This window comes from Eurytemora carolleeae, unplaced genomic scaffold (genome assembly GCF_000591075.1).
Source record: "Eurytemora carolleeae unplaced genomic scaffold, Eaff_2.0 scaffold951, whole genome shotgun sequence".
NCBI lineage: Eukaryota > Metazoa > Arthropoda > Copepoda > Calanoida > Temoridae > Eurytemora > Eurytemora carolleeae.
The window spans coordinates 87,576-107,907 of NW_019397565.1; the positions used below are offsets into that span (position 1 = coordinate 87,576).

Below are 20,332 nucleotides of genomic sequence, written 5' to 3' on the forward strand. Positions count from 1 at the left end.
ACATCCGTCAATCAATCATAATGTAATCTTCTTAATATTCTCTTAGTAAATATACTACGGGTAGCTGTCAATCCTAGATCAATCAATCAATCAAGACATCCGTCAATCAATCATAATGTAATCTTCTTAATATTTTCTTAGTAAATATACTACGGGTAGCTGTCAAACCTAGATCAATCAATCAATCTAATACCAAATCAGTACATCAATCAATCAATACATCCGTCAATCAATCATAATGTAATCTTCTTAATATTTTCATAGTAAATATTCTACGGGTAGCTGTCAATCCTAGATCAATCAATCAATCAATAAATCTAATGATCAGATTTTGGTTTTAGGAGTAAAGAAATTTTTTTTCAGTTTTTGGTTGAAATTTTACCCCTTGGATCCGGATCCGTGGATCCGCATATTTTTGCGGATCCGGATCCAGGAAGCCAAAATCTTGCGGATCCAACGGATCGGGATCCTAAGCATGGCAGTTTTATCACAACAATTCATTTTCGCCCTTCAGGAAATGTGAAGTTTTGGACTGGAACATATACATGATATCAAGGGAAGTTTGGAGGGGTGGGGGGAGGGGGGATTATAAACAAGATATAAACACATGGTCTATTTTATTTACTGCCTGCATTTACCTATAAGAATATCTGGTTTAACTCTCTCCACGAGCTTGAGTAGATCAATCCCTTCCATCTCCGTCTCATCTCTGATTTACAGTTTAACGTCAAATAGGTTTGGACAAAGCTAGGAGTTAAACTTTCTGAAAATTTCCTTCTTTAAGTTCACCCCCTAAAAAGGTTAATTTTATAAAAAGCACTCAGTTTTTTGTTAAAAGGGAAAACATAATTAAGCAGCTCTTAAAGGGACTGTAAGTGTAATTTCAAGTGACCCTCAATTGAAAAATGCCATTGCCCGACTTACAACTGTACCCTTTTAAAAGCTTTGTTTTTCTTTAATTTAACTGTTTAATATTAATATTCGATAAAAAAGTCAAATTTCAGGATCTGAATTCCCTCTCAATGCACTTATCTATATCTATATATAAATTTGTAATCTCTGTTTGTCTGTTTGTTTGTTTGTCCGATCATAAACCAGGAACCCAGGAACCAATTTACCTCAATTTTAAAATGAGGGAACTCGGGGAGAGCCACGGGAATGTTCTAAGCTTTTTAGTTTCTAGTTTGAGATTCTAAGTTTTTTCCGGGAAATAGTTAAAATCGTGATTTACGACAAAGTGGGATTAACTATGACCCCCCCCCCCCCTGTACAACGCTGGGTTACTATAACATAAACTCTATTCCTAGCGAATGAAGATATATCATGAAAGGTTTGATCCAGTAATTCTAATCCAGGACGACCTTTTGTTATCAATCCATCCTAAAAATTTTAGACTTTGTGTATATATCTTTTTATTTTGACGAGAAATGGTGATTTAAGAAGAATTGAGAAGCAGATTTAAAAAACTAATAAAGATTTTCAACAATTTGTATACCCCGAATATTATACTTTGGACAAAAATTCAAATATCACCCAAATAATTTACAAGTTTAACAGTAGTCTTTATATTTCACAGTTTTATGGGTCTCACTGTAACTAGAAGGAAATCATGTGACCAGTTTACTGTACTGTCATTGGCTGAAGTTCTGGTGACGTAATATGGACTATACAGACGGACTATACGGATTATATGTAATAATATTATCAATTATTTATATCTATTCAAAATGCAAAATAAAAATTAGAATAGGGGCAAACCTAAGATTCTCAGGCTCCTGTGGGATATAATCGTTTTCAAATTGGTTGCGTATTTGCTGAATATGATCTGTTTAACTACTACTTTTATACAAAATTGTATATATATTAATTTTCCGAGGTTTACCGCAAAAAAATAAGCACATAAATCCTTGTATTTGCAACTGTGCAACATGTTCAGTCCCCAAAATCCATATGCACAATCAAATATGATGTGGGACACCTTGTATAAAGAAATGTAATAATCAATTCAGTGTTCTAACTAAATATCAATAAGAAGATAAAATCTAATAAAAAATCTTTAAATCATTCCAATTTTACAAAAGAAAATACAAAATACTTTACAGGTTTACCACAAAAATTGAGCACACTAATGAATAATCTCTTTAGGATTTCCGACTCTTAAAACTTAAATCCCACTTATTGGAAACACACTGTACAGTGCACACCCCTGGAAATAAATGCTACCTAAGTTTGGAACAGACCCCACTGGCCGCTGAACCAGCCCCAGCAACAATAATTCGTTTCTTTCGTAGATCTTCAGCAGGTAGCCCTTGTACTTTCAGCGCTCCATATACACCTGTACAGAACAGCACAGTACAGTACAACATATGTACATTATATCTAAGATCTTCAGCACGTAGCCTTTGTACTTTCAGGGCCCCATGTACACCTGTACAAAGTACAGTACAGTACAGTACAGTACAGTACAATACATGTACATTTATATCTAAGGTCTTCAGCACGTTGCCCTTGTACTTTCAGGGCTACATATACACCTGTTACTAGTTCAGTACAGTAACATATATGTACATGTACAGTACAGGATATCTGGAGTTCATTAATTAGTATTTCTGCTCAAAATTATACACCCAAAAAATTACCCCTGACAACATTTATACAATTCTTTTAAAATCCAATAGTATCAATGAACACTGAACAGCCTTGTCTACATTGTAAAATGTACACAAATGTTGAAATAAATACTCGATTGACTAAAATCTAATAAAAATATCTTCCTAAAATCTGTTGTACCTTTTAGTTTGTTTTAGGGAGTTAACATAATAAATCTTGTTTTCGTGTAAAAGATTTGAAAGATAAGTTCACTGTTCTTTTTGTGACATATCTTTTATTTGCGAGTAGATTCTTTTATTTTTTTTTCGGTCTTTTCTCTTATCAAATCATGCTTTTAGGGAGGTCCTACTATCCACGATTCAACTCTAGATGACTTCACTTAATGAAGAATGAAGCAAGGCCTTATAGCTTGTAAGCTGTATGACTATCCCGCTTTTTGAATTACTTAAAACATTGTTAAATTTACCAATTTTAAAGTATTACTTTTGTCACTTTACCTGCAAGAACAGTGGCAGCAGTTCCTTGAATGTCGTCGTTAAACATTAAATATTCCTCTCTGTATCTCTCCAGCAGGTTTATAGCATGCTTAGACTGGAAATCTTCAAACTGAATCAGAGCCTTCGGCCACCTAAGATGGAAACTTATAGTGTATAAACACAAATGGAAATTTATAAATTAGACTAAATTTGAGCTACGTCGCTGAACTACTTAGTGACGGTTTAAAATTGAATCACCTATTCAAAGTTAAAGGGAGTGACCAGCTATAAAAGATCTATAATTAATAAGTTTCAGCACAAAGTCTACGTTCAAAATCGTCTTTTTGGGCTGGATACGTTTTGAGAATTAGTTTTTTTTTAACAATTAAACAACGACGACAAAAAATATAGTAAAAGTTCTTTAGTAAACTAATTGGATGTTCAGGAACATATTTCTCAAAAGAAATTTATCAATAAATTAATGTTAGAACCAATTATTTCGTTTTCATCATTTTATTGAATTTCTCATTTTTTATAAATTTGTTCGCAGATTTCTTCAAATTCTTCAAATGTCGTCTTTTCAATAAAATCTACAGAAAATCTGCAGCAAATCTTCGTGAATAATGAGAGATCACAGAATCTAATAATTGAATAAAATTACATAATTTTCCAGGATAGGAGTTAATTTTTATTTTCCCAACCTGTTCCTAACATCTAATAAGTTTATTATAGAATTTTTGTTATATTTTTTGACGTCGTTATTCTCAAAACGTGTCCACCCAAATTGATAATTTTGAACGTCGGCTTTACCCTCAAACTCAGTAATTACAGAATACAGACTTTTAAAACGTTTTATATGTTTCAAATGAATCCGAACAAATTTCTGTACAATGCTGCAATCTCAGTTCAACCATCATACATTGCCGGTATAAAAGATGTAAATTTATAAATTAGACCAAAAGCAGATTAACTAATTAATGATGGTTTAACCACTTTTTTGGTAAGAAATTTTCAAAATCTAGTCAGGGTTTATATTTCCCTGAAAAATCCCCATTCCCCATCTTCTCTTTTGAACATCATTTTTTCCCCCAGAAGAAAGATGGATTTTTTGACTGAGTATCTTAAAGAACATTTTACATCTGAATAAGGGAGTTTTTCAAAACATTTGAAAGTACGTTTCTATATGAAGAGCTGAAAAATGTCAATAAAACATTACTTTGCAAATATGCGAATTGCAAAAAAATTCGCACTAGGAAAAAGTGCTGACATATCGCAAAATGTTCGTCTTGATGAGCTCATTCAGAATCTCAAAAAAAGTTAAATGGGATTTTTCTTATCTCCTAGAAGTCCTTTTAAACACCTTGTGTAGATATATAATGTAGAAATCTCTGTTTCATTGTTTGTATCTCCGATCATAACTCAGGAACCCATTAACCGATCTGACATAGATTTTGACTGAGGAACTCGTATAACCACGGGGATGTTCTTCGCTTGGTGTTAATATTGTTACAAGGGTTCCCTGGTTAGTATTTTCTCTAAAAAGGGAAATAAAGGATTTTAAAGAGAAAACAAAGGATTTTAAAGGGGAAATAAAGGATTTTAAAGGGAAAATAAAGGAATTATCCAGTAAAAATTGTGATCTATTTGTTTGTTTGTTTGTCCGATCATAACTCAGGAACCCATGGGCCGATTTGCCTAAAATTTTGATTGGAGAACTCGGGAGAATTGCGGGAATGTTCTTAGCCTGGCTTTAAAATTCTAAAATGAGTAGGTCCACTTTTAACAGGAAAAATAGCTAAATTCGTAAATAACGACAAAGACGGGTAAACTGACTCCCCTGGGCAACGCTGGGTTCCCAAGATAGTATTTTATAATTTTTACAATTTATATAAATAATGATATTTTCTTCATAATTTTGACCTGAGTTTGACAGCTGCCATGAATTCATCAATTAGTTCATAATATTCTTCTCCATCCATCCTTGCCTGTTTTAGGCCCAGATACGCAGGATCCTGCAGTACAGTACAGTACATCGTTAACCGTAATTGTAACCCAACAGTACAGTACGTAACAGAGATTAATTCTGTACAGTAAAGCACAGCAGTCCATTATGTACATTATATAAAATCTGATCATTTATATTTGTTTTATTTTAATAATTCTAAAAATATTGTAAAATTTGGAAAATATTTTTAGATTGTTTTACCTTCAACAAATCTGGATTGTTTGTTCCAGTATCTGAACATCAAATCAATCAATTAATAACATTATAAAGACAATGTATTTAAAAAACTAAACATAAGTAGATTAAAGATACCGAAGAGTTTACAGCACTAAACCAAAAAAGCAATAAAATGAATTCTTTTTTAAACGGGGGTTTTTCAACCCAAAGAAAGTGAACTCAAAACATGTTTGAATATTTGATTTATCGATTAATCGATTGATTGATTGATCCCTATGACCGCTGGAAGGATTCTACGTGGATGAAATCCCCCGGCTGCAACATACAGATCCAACTTCCCTAAAAGACAAAAAAGTATAAAAAAATTGACTTGTTTTTTTTTCCTATTGGTTACTTTTTACAGTTTAAAATCAGTTAAATGTCAGCAAAACATTTTATTTTAAACATCGGTTAAATATCTAGTGTATATCCGATATCTCTGCTGCCCCCCCCCCACCCGTAAAAAAACGATTTTTCAAGAAAAAATGATTATACCAGAAAAAATGATTTTTCAAGTAAAAATGATTTTTCAAGTAAAAATGATTTTTCAAGTAAAAATGATTTTTAAAGAAAAAATGATTTTTAAAGAAAATTTAATTTTTGAAGAAAATATCAACCCCTGAATTACCTATAGATATGCCTAGACCTCCTATACCTAGATCCCCTAAACCTAGTACACGGGATCCATCAGTTACCACCACAGCATCAACATCATCACTAGATATATCATGGATAGATGGATGAATAGATATATAAATTGATGGATTATAAATACTTTGGTATATAAATATATACCTAGCTGTTTTCTCAAAATGTGCGGGAAGTTAAAATTATTCGACATTTACCTCAAAAACTACTAGATGATTGGCTAGGATACTCATTAGATAATATCAATAAAATGATGACGACTTCATTATTTAAGTTTTTTAAGAAACAGGCTTTTTTCAAATTACAGGTTAAAAGTAATTAGAGGCTTTTTTAGAATTACAAGTTTACAAGTAATTAAAGAAAGACTTTTTTAATTAATAGCTAATCTTTGTTTCCATTTTTTGTGCATTCATGCTGTTTAAAGCTCGATATAAATCAAAATTGAAATTGAAAGAAGTCTTCATTTTATTGATGTAATCGCCTACCACCGAATAGATCAATAAAATAATGAATGGATTGTTATAATGTGATCTAAAAGATAGATAAAATGAAAGAAAAAAGAAATGCAAATATATAGATAGAAAGATGTGACTAACCTTGGCCAGTTGTAGACCATGCTAGCCATCTCCCCTCTGTCATTAGCGGAGAAGTACATCCCCCTTGGTCGGCGATACAGATGGGAGAAATTCTTACAAGCCCAGGCTACTGTTGGAGTGTAGATTATAGGAGCCATTTCCTTAATAATGTATATTGGCGTCCATAGTCCGGAAACCATTTTTTAGATATTTATTTCTAGATTTGATTGTTATTAATTTAAGTAAAATCGAGTGACTCCTTTTCCTTTTAAGCTGTTAAAATAAAATTAAAAATTAATTCCAAATTGTACTTTGGGATTTTGGAAAGCAAAAAAGTGTTCTAAATTTAAATTTATGGGGTTGGTCGATAGAGTACAAACCTGAAAGTTCTCCATGAGTATTGAGTAGAACAGGGTTTCATTCCTATCCTGGAGATACTGGAGAACCTAGACATTTCATTCCTTAGATTTTTTGTTAAATCAGGAATGTACATTTTACTGAAAAATCCTCCTCCTCCTCCCCCCTTTTTAAAAATAATTTTATTCCCCCGCAAGTAAATTGTTTGTAAGGATATTATTCGCTGAATTGGGGAAAATAAAGGATTTTAAAGGGAAAAGAAAGGATTTTTAGGGGGAAATAAAGGATTTTAAAGGGAAAATAGAGGATTTTTATGGGGAAATAAAGGATTTTAAAAAGGGAAAATAAAGGATTTTTAAGGGAATAAAGGATTTTAAAAGGGAAATAAAGGATTTTAAAGAGAAAACAAAGGATTTTAAAGGGGAAATAAAGGATTTTAAAGGGAAAATAAAGGAATTATCCAGTAAAAAGTATCAAAAAGTGTGAAAAAATTGGACTTTGGAAATCCAATTATTTTCCAAATCATCAGAAATTAGTTCACTCTGATTCTGAAAATATACACGATTGTGATCAAAATTTTATTTGGATTTTACAAACATGTGTGGATTGTGAGGGCTAAACTAATGATAATAGAAGTATCTGACTTAACAAACAAAGTTGATCCACTTCTCTTTCCCTTAAACTGACGCCAAAGGGAAGTGGTTCAACTAGGTCCAAGTAATTCAAACACTTCTCGCTATTCATTTAAATATAGTCTTCGGTATCATAAAACACTTGAACCGATTATATTATTTTTATAAATCCTTTGTCCGAATTTAATGGACTTAAGCCGCGTCTCAAATCCCCCAAAAAACCGGTTTCAATTGAGCGCTGGCTTAAATCTTGAAAATTGGAATACAATCTAAAGTGGAACCAACCATATTTGAGCCGCGGCTTAAATTCGGCCTCTTTTCTTCTAAAATTATCGAAAGAGAATGATTTCCTGCCATTTCCTGATATCATCAGGTTTAACCCCGCTCTTCATTATCTCATCAGACGGATCCTAAATAGATATAGATAGATAGATGAAAGAAAGAGATGGACATAGATAGATAAATAGGTAGACAGGTGAGTTCCGGTTCTGCTCTAGCTGCTTAACCCTCCCAGTATTCTTCCATATTAATTAGATAAATATATATTATATGTATATGTAAAAAGATAGATAGATTGACTTGACAAATATATCTCTGTTAATATTAAAAGCACAAAAAGGCAGACCACATTTTGGAATTGGCAGGACTAGGTCTATTTTTATTAATCATATTTGTAAAATTAGATTCTTAAGTAGTCTGATTAATCATAAATTAATTCCGGCTCTTTTCGGTTATGGCTGTAGATAGATAGGTAGAAAGGTACTTGTGCTTCTCTAGCAGCATTTTTCCATAATAATTAGATAGATAGATAGATGGAAAGATATAGATGAGTAATAGTACCTGTGCTGCTCTAGCAGCTAATCCCTCCCAGTATTCTTCCACAATAATTAGATAGATAGATAGAAAGATATAGATGAGTAATAGTACCTGTGCTGCTCTAGCAGCTAATCCCTCCCAGTATTCTTCCATAATAATTCCCTTCTGTTCATCTATTAATAATCTTGCAGGGGGGACAATACCTATTTAAATATAAAAATTTAATAAAACCAACCATAATAATAATAATGATAATATTTATATCTATCATTGATATGAATTAAAGGAACTGTAAGAGTAATTTCAAGTGACCCTTCATGCAACGATGGCAATAGTGTCGTTATAAATTTTGTCGTTTTCCTAGGATATAGGTGTTAAATTAGAATTTATGTTAAAAGCGTCAAACTAGAATTTTTGTTTTCTGCAGTATAAATGCGCAAGTAGAGAAACCACAATTGATAATAATCAGTTTTCAAAATTGTAAACACAAATATCTAATTCATACTTGATCAGACAAAGCTTTAAAAAGTAACGATGTGAATCGGGCATTGCCATCTTTGGCTTGGAGGGTCACTTGAAATTACTCTAACAGTACCTTAAAAAAAGACAATTGGGGGAAATATGGCCATCTTTATTTCTAATATTTATTTAATTCATTAGTTCTAAAAATGTAAAAAAAAGTATCATGTTTCGCGACCCCTCCCTTTAACTCTAAAATTGTTACGCAAACACTCCCTTTAAATAATTACCTCTGATGTCCAAACGATCCCTCTCAGCCTCAGAGAATGCTAAACCCTTGTTGTAGATTGGGTCATTTAACAGGTTCTTTCCTAATCAATCAATCAATCAATCAATCAATCAATCAATCAATCAATCTATCTATCTATCATTTCAACCTTTAATATAGATTCTTTTATAATCAAACAATCAAATTCAACTCTTGTTATAGATTGGGTCATTTAACAGATTCTTTCCTAGTCAATCAATCAATCATTTTCAACCTTTAATATAGATTCTTTTATAATCAAACAATCAAATTCAACTCTTGTTATAGATTGGGTCATTTAACAGATTCTTTCCTAATCAATCAATCATTTCAACCTTTAGTATAGATTCTTATCTAATTTATCAATCAAATTCAACTCTTGTTATAAATAGGACCAGTCAATAGATTGTTTCATAATCAATCAATCAATAAATCAATCAATCAATCAATCAATTTCAACCTTGTTATGCAGGGTTATATGCAAAGAATGACAGTAAGGACCTGAAACTCTTAAATTAAGTATCCCGCCATGAACATAATGTTTTATGGATTATCTAATGATCAAGCAGAAAAAGAATCAAGGTTATTATAGTTCCAGGGAATTGTAAATAAAAGGAAACAGCCAACATAAATTCTGTTTAAAACGAAAACGAAGTCTCATTCTTCGTGGGGAACCCTGCGGTATATTGGGCCAATCAATCAATCAACCAATAAATCAATGAATTCCACCCATTAGTTAGTTTTAAAAACGCATAATATGAAAGCGTTTAAAGATTTGTGTTAAAAGATGGCTTCATATGTAAAATAAACGCAATCAAATCGCAAAAATTCAATTCTTACTTTCCTCTTCTAAGTTTCGGAAATGCGATTAAATAAACCTTAATTTACCTTTCTTTGGAACGATTTCTGCCTTCATATATTTCCCTCCGGCCATTTTTGACGATATATTCCTAAACATTTTCTTTATCATGTTCTACATTGTTGTTTTAATTCGAAATGTCCAAAAATCGTTCTCTAGGACGGACCCCGAAACTTATATCTGGTCATTATTCTAGAAGATTTAGTCGTTTACTATTATTAAAAGTGTAGGAAAACGTCTGATAATTCCTTTGTGGTTTCCTCGGTAATTTCCTAGTATACGATTTTAAATAATAATAAATTTGCTGAAAAATGAATGGTCATGTACTAAATTGATAGGAGGGGGGGGGGCCTGGGGGGGGTCCAAAAATCGTTCACTAGGACAGACCCTAAATACGGCCTGACATTGCCCCATCCTATCAATTTTGTACATAACCTTTTCAACAAAATTGATATAGATTTAGGGTTAGGGTCAGGTTAAGACTAGGAGGCCGAGCGCCGCGGGTAGGACAGGCTAGGGGACTGGGCGCTGCGGCCACATGACCAACTTAATCCTTGTGTTAAATATGACATGCATGTACAAAATTGTAAGGAGGGGGGGGGGTCCAAAAATCGTATACTAGGACAGACCCGTTTCCTCCAGTAGAAATGCGCAAATCATTTATGAAAGTAACCGCAATTAAGAATAATTAATTTTTAAATTATAAACATAGACATCTGATTTAATCTAGATCAAGCACAGCTTAATTAAGGGTACCGTTGTAAATCGGAACATGCAATATTTGCATAAATGGTCATTTAAAAATTACGCTTATCTTGTCTCTTTAAAAACAGGTTTTAAAGATAAGCACATTAAAGTTAATATTAAAGCGTTTTACCTGGAAACTACAGAATTAACTGACATCAGTCTTTTGAGAGTCGTCATGACGAGTTTCAAACTAAGTTGTCATTTATTGAAATCTGAAATAAGATTATTTGATTAAGAAATATATAACTAGATTTATCATTTAATACGTGATGTAAGAACATGTATATAGATGGGTTATTTTTACCTTTTGGTTAACAGGTTGTTCTTTACTTTTTTCCATTCGTTTCCAACGCTGTAGACGTTGTAATTAACTTACGAAAGCAAATGAAAAAACTCCAGCAGCACATTGAATGGTGACAATGCCGCGTTACGCCGGTTGTACGGCTTTTACGTTTGACGTAGAATTGAGTTTTTTAAAACAGCTGTAACAGCTGGTACTGAAATATTGCCTAATCAATAGGCCTATACAGAGCCGGCAAAATAAAAAATATAAGAAAATACGACTCAGGTCTAAGCTGTCGTTGGGCATATTTTAGGGCTTGAGCTTTTATATTTAAGTTGCAACCAGTTTAATATTGTATTTGGCTAATTTTCATTGAATTGGCGCATTCTGGGTATGGGGCTGGGCAATTAGGTCAAACCAGGTAGAGTTAATTAAATTAAGTATACCTCCTAATGGTCGGCTTCAAGGCCGAAAAATTGTTAGAGTTCCATAACTGTAATAGACAACACTGTATATGTTTATGCTAGATTTTTTCAATTTTATTACTTATGGAAATGTTCCACTTTAGCTCTAGTTTCCGTGAAACATAGTCCGCATGATACAGTACCTTTAAAGCTGTCGAAATTGTAAGCTGTGACAGCATGTATTCAAAGTACATTGAATGCCGCGTCTGCTGATCCCGTGCTGTATGAGTGATAAATTCCTGAGATTATGCAATATTTGATGCAAAAAGTTGGCAGCTAAACAATTCTTATTATCTTTAGACAGTCATCTGGCTTTACATCCCTTACACAACAGTTGACGGAAAACAGTGGTCAAAGTAACATACACGTCAGAAATAGAAAAATTAATTGAAATTACTTTTGTCGAACGGTTTAAATACGGGTATATTCCTAGAGAACGATTTTTGGACCCCCCCAGGCCCCCCCCTCCTATCAATTTTGTACATGGACTCTCACCTTAGCTTCCCCTTCTACTCTCCTTCCCTGTCCCTTCCGTAGTTCTCTATCTTCCTCTTTCCCTCTCAGCCTTCCTCTTTCCCTCTCAACCTTCCTCTTTCCCTCTCAGCCCTCCTCTTTCCCTCTCAACCTTCCTCTTTCACTGTCAGCCTTCCTCTTATCCTTTTAACCTTCCTTCTTCCCTCTCAACCTTCCTCTTTCCCTCTCAACCTTCCTCTTTCACACTCAACCTTCTTCTTTCACTCTCAACCTTCCTCTTTCCCTCTCAACCTTCCTCTTTCCCTCTCAACCTTCCTTTTTCCCTCTCAACCTTCCTCTTTCCCTCTAAACCTTTCTCTTTCCCTCTCAACCTTCTTCTTTCCCTCTCCCTCTCAACCTTCCTCTTTCCCTCTCAGCCTTCCTCTTTCCCTTTAAACCTTCCTCTTTTCCTCTTAACCTTCCTCTTTTCCTCTTAACCTTCCTCTTTCCTTCTCAGCCTTCCTCTTTCCCTCTCAGCCTTCGTCTTTCCCTCTCAACCTTCCTCCTTTCCTCTCCCTTTTTCCCCCTTTTTCTTTCCCCTTTTCTTTTCCATTTTCCCTCCTTCCCTTTCCTTTTTCCTTCCCTTCCCCTTCTCTTGGGTCTTTGATTTCTTTACCCCCAGGGGTTGGTGGGTAAAGAATTTTCTACACCCCTGCTAAAATGGTGATATAATACAGTGGTTGAAACATGTATTTCTAAACAATATCATGTATTTAAATACTTCATAATAATGAGTGGTCGGTGTATATTATTAAGTATAGCAAATACCTACTCCATAATAGTTTTACTTGAGACGTATCTATCTAGGTCTACCCGTTACCAAGGCAAAGGCAATATCTCAACCAGGCTTAACTCTCCGGTTTCAAAGAACACACAGTCCCAAATTTCAACCAGGCTTAATTCCCTAGTTCTAAAAGCCAGACAGGCAGGCAATTGAAAATGCTACACAGGCAATTTCTCAACCAGGCTTAACTCCCCGGTTCCAAATCTCAACTCGTAATATTCAACGAGGATTCAAGCTATCTTTCAAGCTATATTCGATCAGATATGATTGCCAATTATCAAGGCACAATCTCCACTCCTATAATTCAACGAGATCACAAGCTATCTTTCAAGCTATATTCGATTCAATGCTAAATCAACTAGCAAAGATCTCTGCTCGTAATGTTTCAACGAGAACACAGACAACTTCTTACATCGTAATCAAAGCAGAGTCTCAATCAACTAATCCACATTTCGTAGTTTATTTTAGAATTGGGTTATTTACAGCGTAATAACAAGTTATGAGCAGTATTATCTATGACGCATTAAATGGGTATGTCGACAAAGTTATATCTTCGAACATGGAATGGGTTAATCGCCTTACAAGATTTGCGTGGTTACTCTTTGAACAAATGACGACATATATCACATTTTGCCCCAAATTTTGCTACATAAGTACTAAAATTTTATTAATTCACCTTTTTTGTAACCGACTATGTAAGAAAATACGTATGCTTTGTAACAACATAAATTCCACAAATTTTATTTTAAAACATTTGGATTTATCAAAATCCACACAAAAAATCAACGAAAAATAATTGTTAACTCCGCAAAAGTTTTTTTGTTATTGTTTGATAATAATAAAAATGATAAATGCAGCAAAGAGAGCAATAGATAAAAGTACAGATCGAAGATTCCTATATTTCATATTTCAGAAAGTGAATAATGCAATATGTTCCAGGGAACAAACTCACTAGAAAACACTTTCTATAGACGGGAGTGTATTAAGGTGAATAGTTGATTGAGTGATTGATTCTTTGTTTCATTCATCCATTTATCATTTGTTAGAATTATTCGCTCATTTGTTACTTCATCCTTTCATTGTTTCATACTTCATTTATTTCTTCATTCATTCATTCATTCATTCATCCATCCTTCCTTTCATTTGTTTGTTCATTCATTCATCCTTTCATTTATTCAATCATTCATTCATCCTTTCATTTATGCATTTATTCATTCATTCATTCAATATCATTCATTTGCTCACCCTTTCATTCACCATACCATTCACCTCTTCATTTATTCATAATTTCATTCATCCTTCCCCCATCATGTCATTCATTCATTTATTCATTCATTCATCCCCCTTCTTTGCTTGGTTCATCCTTGTGGCCACCAATTTCTTTTAAAAATTCCTCGGTCCCTTAAAGTAATTTATTTTATTTTTGTTTTGCTTCATACATCCGTAAGTCCGAAACTTTGTGTGGGCTAACTTTATTTGAAGGATCAATCATAGATCCTCAAATGTTAAAGGGCCCACATTGGATATCGAGATGAAGAGTTCAAGATTAACCATAAACACTAAAGTTTTTATCTCTGGCTGATTTCCATTCAAGCTTTTTACACACTTGTCAAACCGAGCCTTTTTATGCTATAATCTGTTGTAAATATTCCGGAAGTAAATCTTATCTTTCCTCGTTGACAAATTTCACATATTTTATAACTTTCAATAAAACTATTTTTCTACCAGGTAACTGAGTCATAATTTTGTGAAATTTACCTTCATTTTTTTCATGATTTGATCCTCTAAAGACAACAATTTAAAAATATTACTGAACTTGACTACAGTGGTTCCCATACAACTGTGGAAAAGCGAGACAATTTTTAGACTCAAATTTGGATTTTTAAGTCCATTACTGACGGGTTGGGTTACTCGTTTTTTTCTGAGGCTATCTAGAGGACAAATGAGGTCCTTTGTTGTAAATAAATAAATAATCCCATTGAACATTAATGCAAAGTTAGCACTGTCTCTTTTTATTTAATGAATTGATTTTTTTTTTCGTAAAACATGAAACTCACATGCTTAAATATCGTCTTCTTATTCCACAGTTTTATGGGTGCCACTGTATCTACAATATATCTTAATTTAATTAACCATTTTACTGTCCATTTCTATCATTTACTGTCCATTTCTATCATTTACTGTCCATATCTATCTATCTACCTATATATTTATATATCTATCTATCCATTAACATCAATTAAGATTTACTCTCTTCTTTCTCATCTTATGATCTTTCTATCTATATAATAACTATCTACCTGTCTATCTAGGGTATCCCTAGTCTGAAAGATGACAAGGTGTGTTGCTGTGGACTCCATTTATCTCTCCATCCTCTTCATCCAATACCGGTAAATAGATTCATTTATCCTTTAATCCCCTCCATCCAATCCCGGGAATAGATCCATTTATCCCCTCCATCCAATCCCGGTAAAAAGATTTATTTCTCCATTCATTTCATTCCAAGAAGGATGCATCCGTCCTGGAATGTTTCGTTTAAATCAGTAATTTTTTCTCGATACTAATATCTTTAAGATAATATTTTTACCATTTTTTTTACACAAACTTTATTTCAGGGTATCAGTCCTGCTAGTACCAGTAAGGTAATCATTTAAAAACTATTTTTAAATCAATGTAAATCTAAAAAACTTTTTTCTTTTTATCTAAATCTTAAATTTTAATTGAATAACTATCATAAATTACACTAAAATATCGCTGAGAAATATTTTTTTTACAGAACTGAACACTCCTTCACTTTTTATGAAAAATCTTTTAAAATTTCTTTACACTTCATTTTTTTAATCTTAATATCAGCAAGGGTTGATTTGTAGAGATACTAACTTTCAACTTTTAGAATTTAAATCTATATAAAAAAACAAGACATATATATGTTGCGTATAGCTGGCCAAACGGCTGAACCGATTGGGCTGAAATTTATGTGGACACTCATGGATGACCGGGGGTTGTCATAGGCGGAAATATTCGAAATTTTGTTATCGAATTTTTGTTTAAATTTATTTCTTCCACGGGCAACGCAGGGCCCTTCAGCTAGTAAATTATAAACTAGCTGAAGTGACCGGCGTTGCCCGATTTTTTTAGCCAATGTTATCGCCCGGGTACCCATGGGTTTCTCAAAAAAATTCGGCCAATTCGGTCCGGCCGTTTGGCCATCTATAGCCAGCAATAGCATATAAATATATATATATATATATATATATATATATATGAGCGAAGAGCTTTATTATATAGAGATATGTTATTCTAGGCTGACCCTAATGCTACAGAGCACTGGAATCCAACGCGGCATACTGTTCCTCTCCCGACTAATGCCTTCGGTTGTATTGACTTCCAGGGTAGGCATATAGTGTGTACTGTACACTGTATACTCTACACTGTGTACTGTACACTGTGTACTGTACACTGTATACTGTACACTGCATACTGTACACTGTATACTCTACTCTGTGTACTGTACACTGTATATTGTACACTGTATACTGTACATTGTATACTGTACACTGCATACTGTACTCTGTATACTCTACTCTGTGTACTGTACACTGTATATTGTACACTGTATACTGTACATTGTATACTGTACACTGCATACTGTACACTGTATACTGTACACTCATATCAGTTTTTAAATCTTGCAAATTTTTTGCGATTTTCTCAATTCTTTTATCGATATTTACCACCTGATCTGATTCTGCAATGTAAATACTATTGATTTTTATATTTAAAATTTAGTTATTCTATCATCAAATAAAGACTAAGTGTGATTTAATATTGTATTTTGTATTTCTATGCTTTTTAATATTTGTTCACATGATTGATTGAATAATTGATTAAATGATTAATTAAATTCATAATTTTATTTATTTAATTGGTTGGTTTTTGATTGATTATTGATTGAGTGGCCAGTTGAGTTTGTTGATTGGTTTGGTTGATTCGTTTAATTGTTTGGTTATGGTTGATTGATTATATTGATTGGTTGATTGATTTTGTTGATTGGGTTGGTTGATTGATTTGATTGATTGGTTCGGTTGGTTGATTGGTTTGGTTTATTAAAAAGATGGTTTACCTATTTGGAAATAGGCCATGATTGGTTGGTTGAGCGAATAGTTATTGACTGCTGATTGATTGATTGATTGATTGATTGATTGATTGATTGATTGATTGATTGTACAGGTGGACCACACCCCAGCAAGGCCCAGTATATCCGACTGGCCCACGATACTAAACCAGATCTGGTCCTAACCCTACTACTGCAGGAGTGGGGACTAGAACTACCCAAGGAAACCATTCAAACATTTTCAAGGATTTTCTGATTTTTAAATAGATAGATAGATAGATAGATAGATAGATAGATAGATAGATAGATAGATAGATAGATAGATAGATAGATAGATAGATAGATAGATAGATAGATAGATAGATAGATAGATAGATAGATAGATAGATAGATAGATAGATAGATAGATAGATAGATAGATAGATAGATAGATAGATAGATAGATAGATAGATAGATAGATAGATAGATAGATAGATAGATAGATAGATAGATAGATAGATAGATAGATAGATAGATAGATAGATAGATAGATAGATAGATAGATAGATAGATAGATAGATAGATAGATAGATAGATAGATAGATAGATAGATAGATAGATAGATAGATAGATAGATAGATAGATAGATAGATAGATAGATAGATAGATAGATAGATAGATAGATAGATAGATAGATAGATAGATAGATAGATAGATAGATAGATAGATAGATAGATAGATAGATAGATAGATAGATAGATAGATAGATAGATAGATAGATAGATAGATAGATAGATAGATAGATAGATAGATAGATAGATAGATAGATAGATAGATAGATAGATAGATAGATAGATAGATAGATAGATAGATAGATAGATAGATAGATAGATNAATAATTTATTCATTAACTTAATCTTAAAATATTAAATTATTTATTTATTTACTTAATTATTTAAACATTAGATTATGCATTCATTAGCTTAATCATCTAAATATTAAATTATTTATTCATTAACTTAATCATTTAAATGTTATAGACTTATTCATTCAAATACTAAATAATTTATTCATTAAAATATTAAATTATTTATTTATTTACTTAATTATTTAAACATTAGATTATACATTCATTAACTTAAGTCAAGAGTCCATGTCCTATTCTATTAGTTAGTATTAGTTAGTATTAGTTAATACAATTTTTTTTAGATTTTATTATTTTTTTTCTCCGCTTGTAGGTTAAAGAAGGCTCTGGGGGAAGGACTGCTCAAGGCTGCTAAAACTACTGGAGCTTGGATTCTTACAGGGATTCTTTTTATTCATCAAATTAGTTCTTAGTAAATACGTTAATTCTTTTCATTCATTCATCTAATTACTCATCCATTCATTCACTCATTTTCCTACTCATCCATTCTCATTCACTCATCTAAATACTCATCCATTCATTCATCCTATTGCTCATCCATTCATTCACTCATCTAATTACTCATCCATCCTTTACTCATCTATTTACTCATCCATTTATTCACTCATTTTCTTACTTATGTATGCATTCGCTCATCTAATTACTCATTCATTCATTCACTCATCCTATTTTACTCATCCATTCATTCATTCACTCATCTAATTATTCATCCATTCTCATTCACTCACCTAAATACTCATCTCATTATTCATTCATTCATTCATTCATTCATTCATTCACTCATCTAATTACTCATTTGTTTATTTACTCATTAATTCATTCACTCATCTATTTACTCATTCATTCATTCCCTCATCTAATTACTCATTCATTCTTTTATTCTTTCATTTATTCTAGCACTCATTGTTTCATTCATTCTTTCATTCACTTTTTCATTCATTTTTTCATTCATTCTTTCATTCATTCTTTCTTTAATTTTTCATTCATTTTTTCATTCATTCTTTAATTAATTCTTTCATTCATCCTTTCATTCATTCTTTCATTCATTCATTCTTTCAATCATTTTTTCATCGTCTGTATATTAATTATTTTGTGTTTTTTAAATGGAAGATTTTCAATATTGCCGCTTTTTCTTTTTCCCGCCAATATATTTAAATGAAAATGCTTGAAATAGGAGGACTCAATACCGGGGTAACCAAGCATGTCGGGGACGCACTTGTCACTGAGAGGTCACCCAGGTTAGTTACGCAAAATATACGCAGAATTCCTGAACTATTACAAATTACGTACGCAACATTGAAAGCGCAGCATCAACCTTGAATTATATCGGTTTTTAATTAATTACATAATTACGCAATTTTTCCGGAAAATCTTGTTAAATTAACAGAGTTGGAAACTTAAAGGGACTGTACGCGTAATTTTAAGTGAACCTCCATGCTTTGCAGATTTACAACGGTATCCTTGAAAGTTTTGTCTGATCAAGTATGAATTAGATATAAACGATGTTGTTTCTTTAAGCTGTTATTTTCATTTGCGGTTTCTTTGCGAAATTGACATTTAATGCGTTTAAGAAGCAATGGAGAAACTAACAGAAGTAAACACTTTTTACGAGTAAGAAAACCCACGTTATCTTCCACATTCTTAATCAGAATAAGGATTCCAGGATACCATTATAAATCGGGCATTGGCATGTTTGCATGGAGAGTCACTTTAAAGAAATATTATCACGATAACAATTATAATATTTTAATATTTAATTATAATCAGGTTGCGAAGTGGAAGAGTGGTGAGTATTGGAGTAGCTCCTTGGGGCGTAGTGGAAGCCAGGAATAACCTTATTCAGAAGAATAAAGATATTGCTTACCATTCAATTCATAACCCAGCCTCAAGGTTAGATCATAATAATAATAATAATAATGATAATAATAATAATAATATTAATAATAATGATTAAATTATAATAAAGACAGTAATAATGATAAAATTATAATAGTTATAACAATGTGTTACAATTATAGCAATGATAATAATTATAATAATGATAATAATGATAAAATTATAATAATGATTAAATTATAATAGTTAAAACAATGTATTAGAATTACAGCAATGATAATAATGATAATAATGATTATAAGGATGATAATGATAATAATGATAATAGTGACAATAAGGATAATAATGATAATAATGATAATAATGATAATAATGATAATAATGATAATAAGGATGATAATGATGATAATAATATTAATAATGATAATAATGATTATAATGATGATAATGATATAAAGGATGATAATGATAATAATAATGATAATAATGATAATAATAATAACCCAGCTTCTATAATGATGATTATAATTATTAATTATAATAATCAACAATAATGGTAAGCAGGAAGTTGAGGAAGCATTCTCAGAAACTTTTTTTAAATTGACGGTTTTTATTAAGATTTGCTGCATTGAACAATCGCCATGCTTACTTTCTTCTAGTTGACAATGGAACTGTCGGTGAGTAATTCATCTTTGAATTTGATACAGCGGTAGGCGATTATATCAG

The 20,332-nt window shown here is 32.2% G+C and overlaps 2 protein-coding genes across 2 annotated transcripts in view; one reads left to right on the plus strand and one right to left on the minus strand.

Annotated features, from left to right (window-relative positions):
* Nucleotides 1-686: 686 nt before the first annotated feature.
* Nucleotides 687-11,122, minus strand: LOC111714933 (NAD-dependent malic enzyme 62 kDa isoform, mitochondrial). The gene is made up of 16 exons (XM_023490172.1): nucleotides 11,012-11,122; nucleotides 10,838-10,919; nucleotides 9,990-10,051; nucleotides 9,085-9,165; nucleotides 8,447-8,538; nucleotides 7,870-7,929; nucleotides 6,911-6,976; nucleotides 6,552-6,691; nucleotides 5,936-6,024; nucleotides 5,542-5,607; nucleotides 5,293-5,324; nucleotides 5,007-5,098; nucleotides 3,108-3,238; nucleotides 2,224-2,335; nucleotides 1,304-1,380; nucleotides 687-709 (listed from the first exon to the last, which is right to left on the minus strand). The coding sequence occupies exons 2-15, from the start codon at nucleotides 10,882-10,884 to the stop codon at nucleotides 1,371-1,373; spliced, it is 1,080 nt and encodes a 359-aa protein (XP_023345940.1). The 5' UTR covers nucleotides 10,885-10,919; nucleotides 11,012-11,122; the 3' UTR covers nucleotides 687-709; nucleotides 1,304-1,370.
* A 2,521-nt stretch (nucleotides 11,123-13,643) lies between these two features.
* Nucleotides 13,644-20,332, plus strand: part of LOC111714935 (transient receptor potential cation channel trpm) — a 29,067-nt gene continuing 22,378 nt past the window's right edge. Inside the window, exons 1-9 of the mRNA XM_023490174.1 lie at nucleotides 13,644-13,738; nucleotides 15,064-15,141; nucleotides 15,367-15,393; nucleotides 16,056-16,143; nucleotides 16,982-17,093; nucleotides 18,084-18,151; nucleotides 18,945-19,008; nucleotides 19,538-19,660; nucleotides 20,225-20,283. Of these exons, the coding sequence (XP_023345942.1) occupies nucleotides 13,682-13,738; nucleotides 15,064-15,141; nucleotides 15,367-15,393; nucleotides 16,056-16,143; nucleotides 16,982-17,093; nucleotides 18,084-18,151; nucleotides 18,945-19,008; nucleotides 19,538-19,660; nucleotides 20,225-20,283 (676 nt within the window). The 5' untranslated portion in view covers nucleotides 13,644-13,681. The remainder of the gene's footprint in view (nucleotides 13,739-15,063; nucleotides 15,142-15,366; nucleotides 15,394-16,055; nucleotides 16,144-16,981; nucleotides 17,094-18,083; nucleotides 18,152-18,944; nucleotides 19,009-19,537; nucleotides 19,661-20,224; nucleotides 20,284-20,332) is intronic.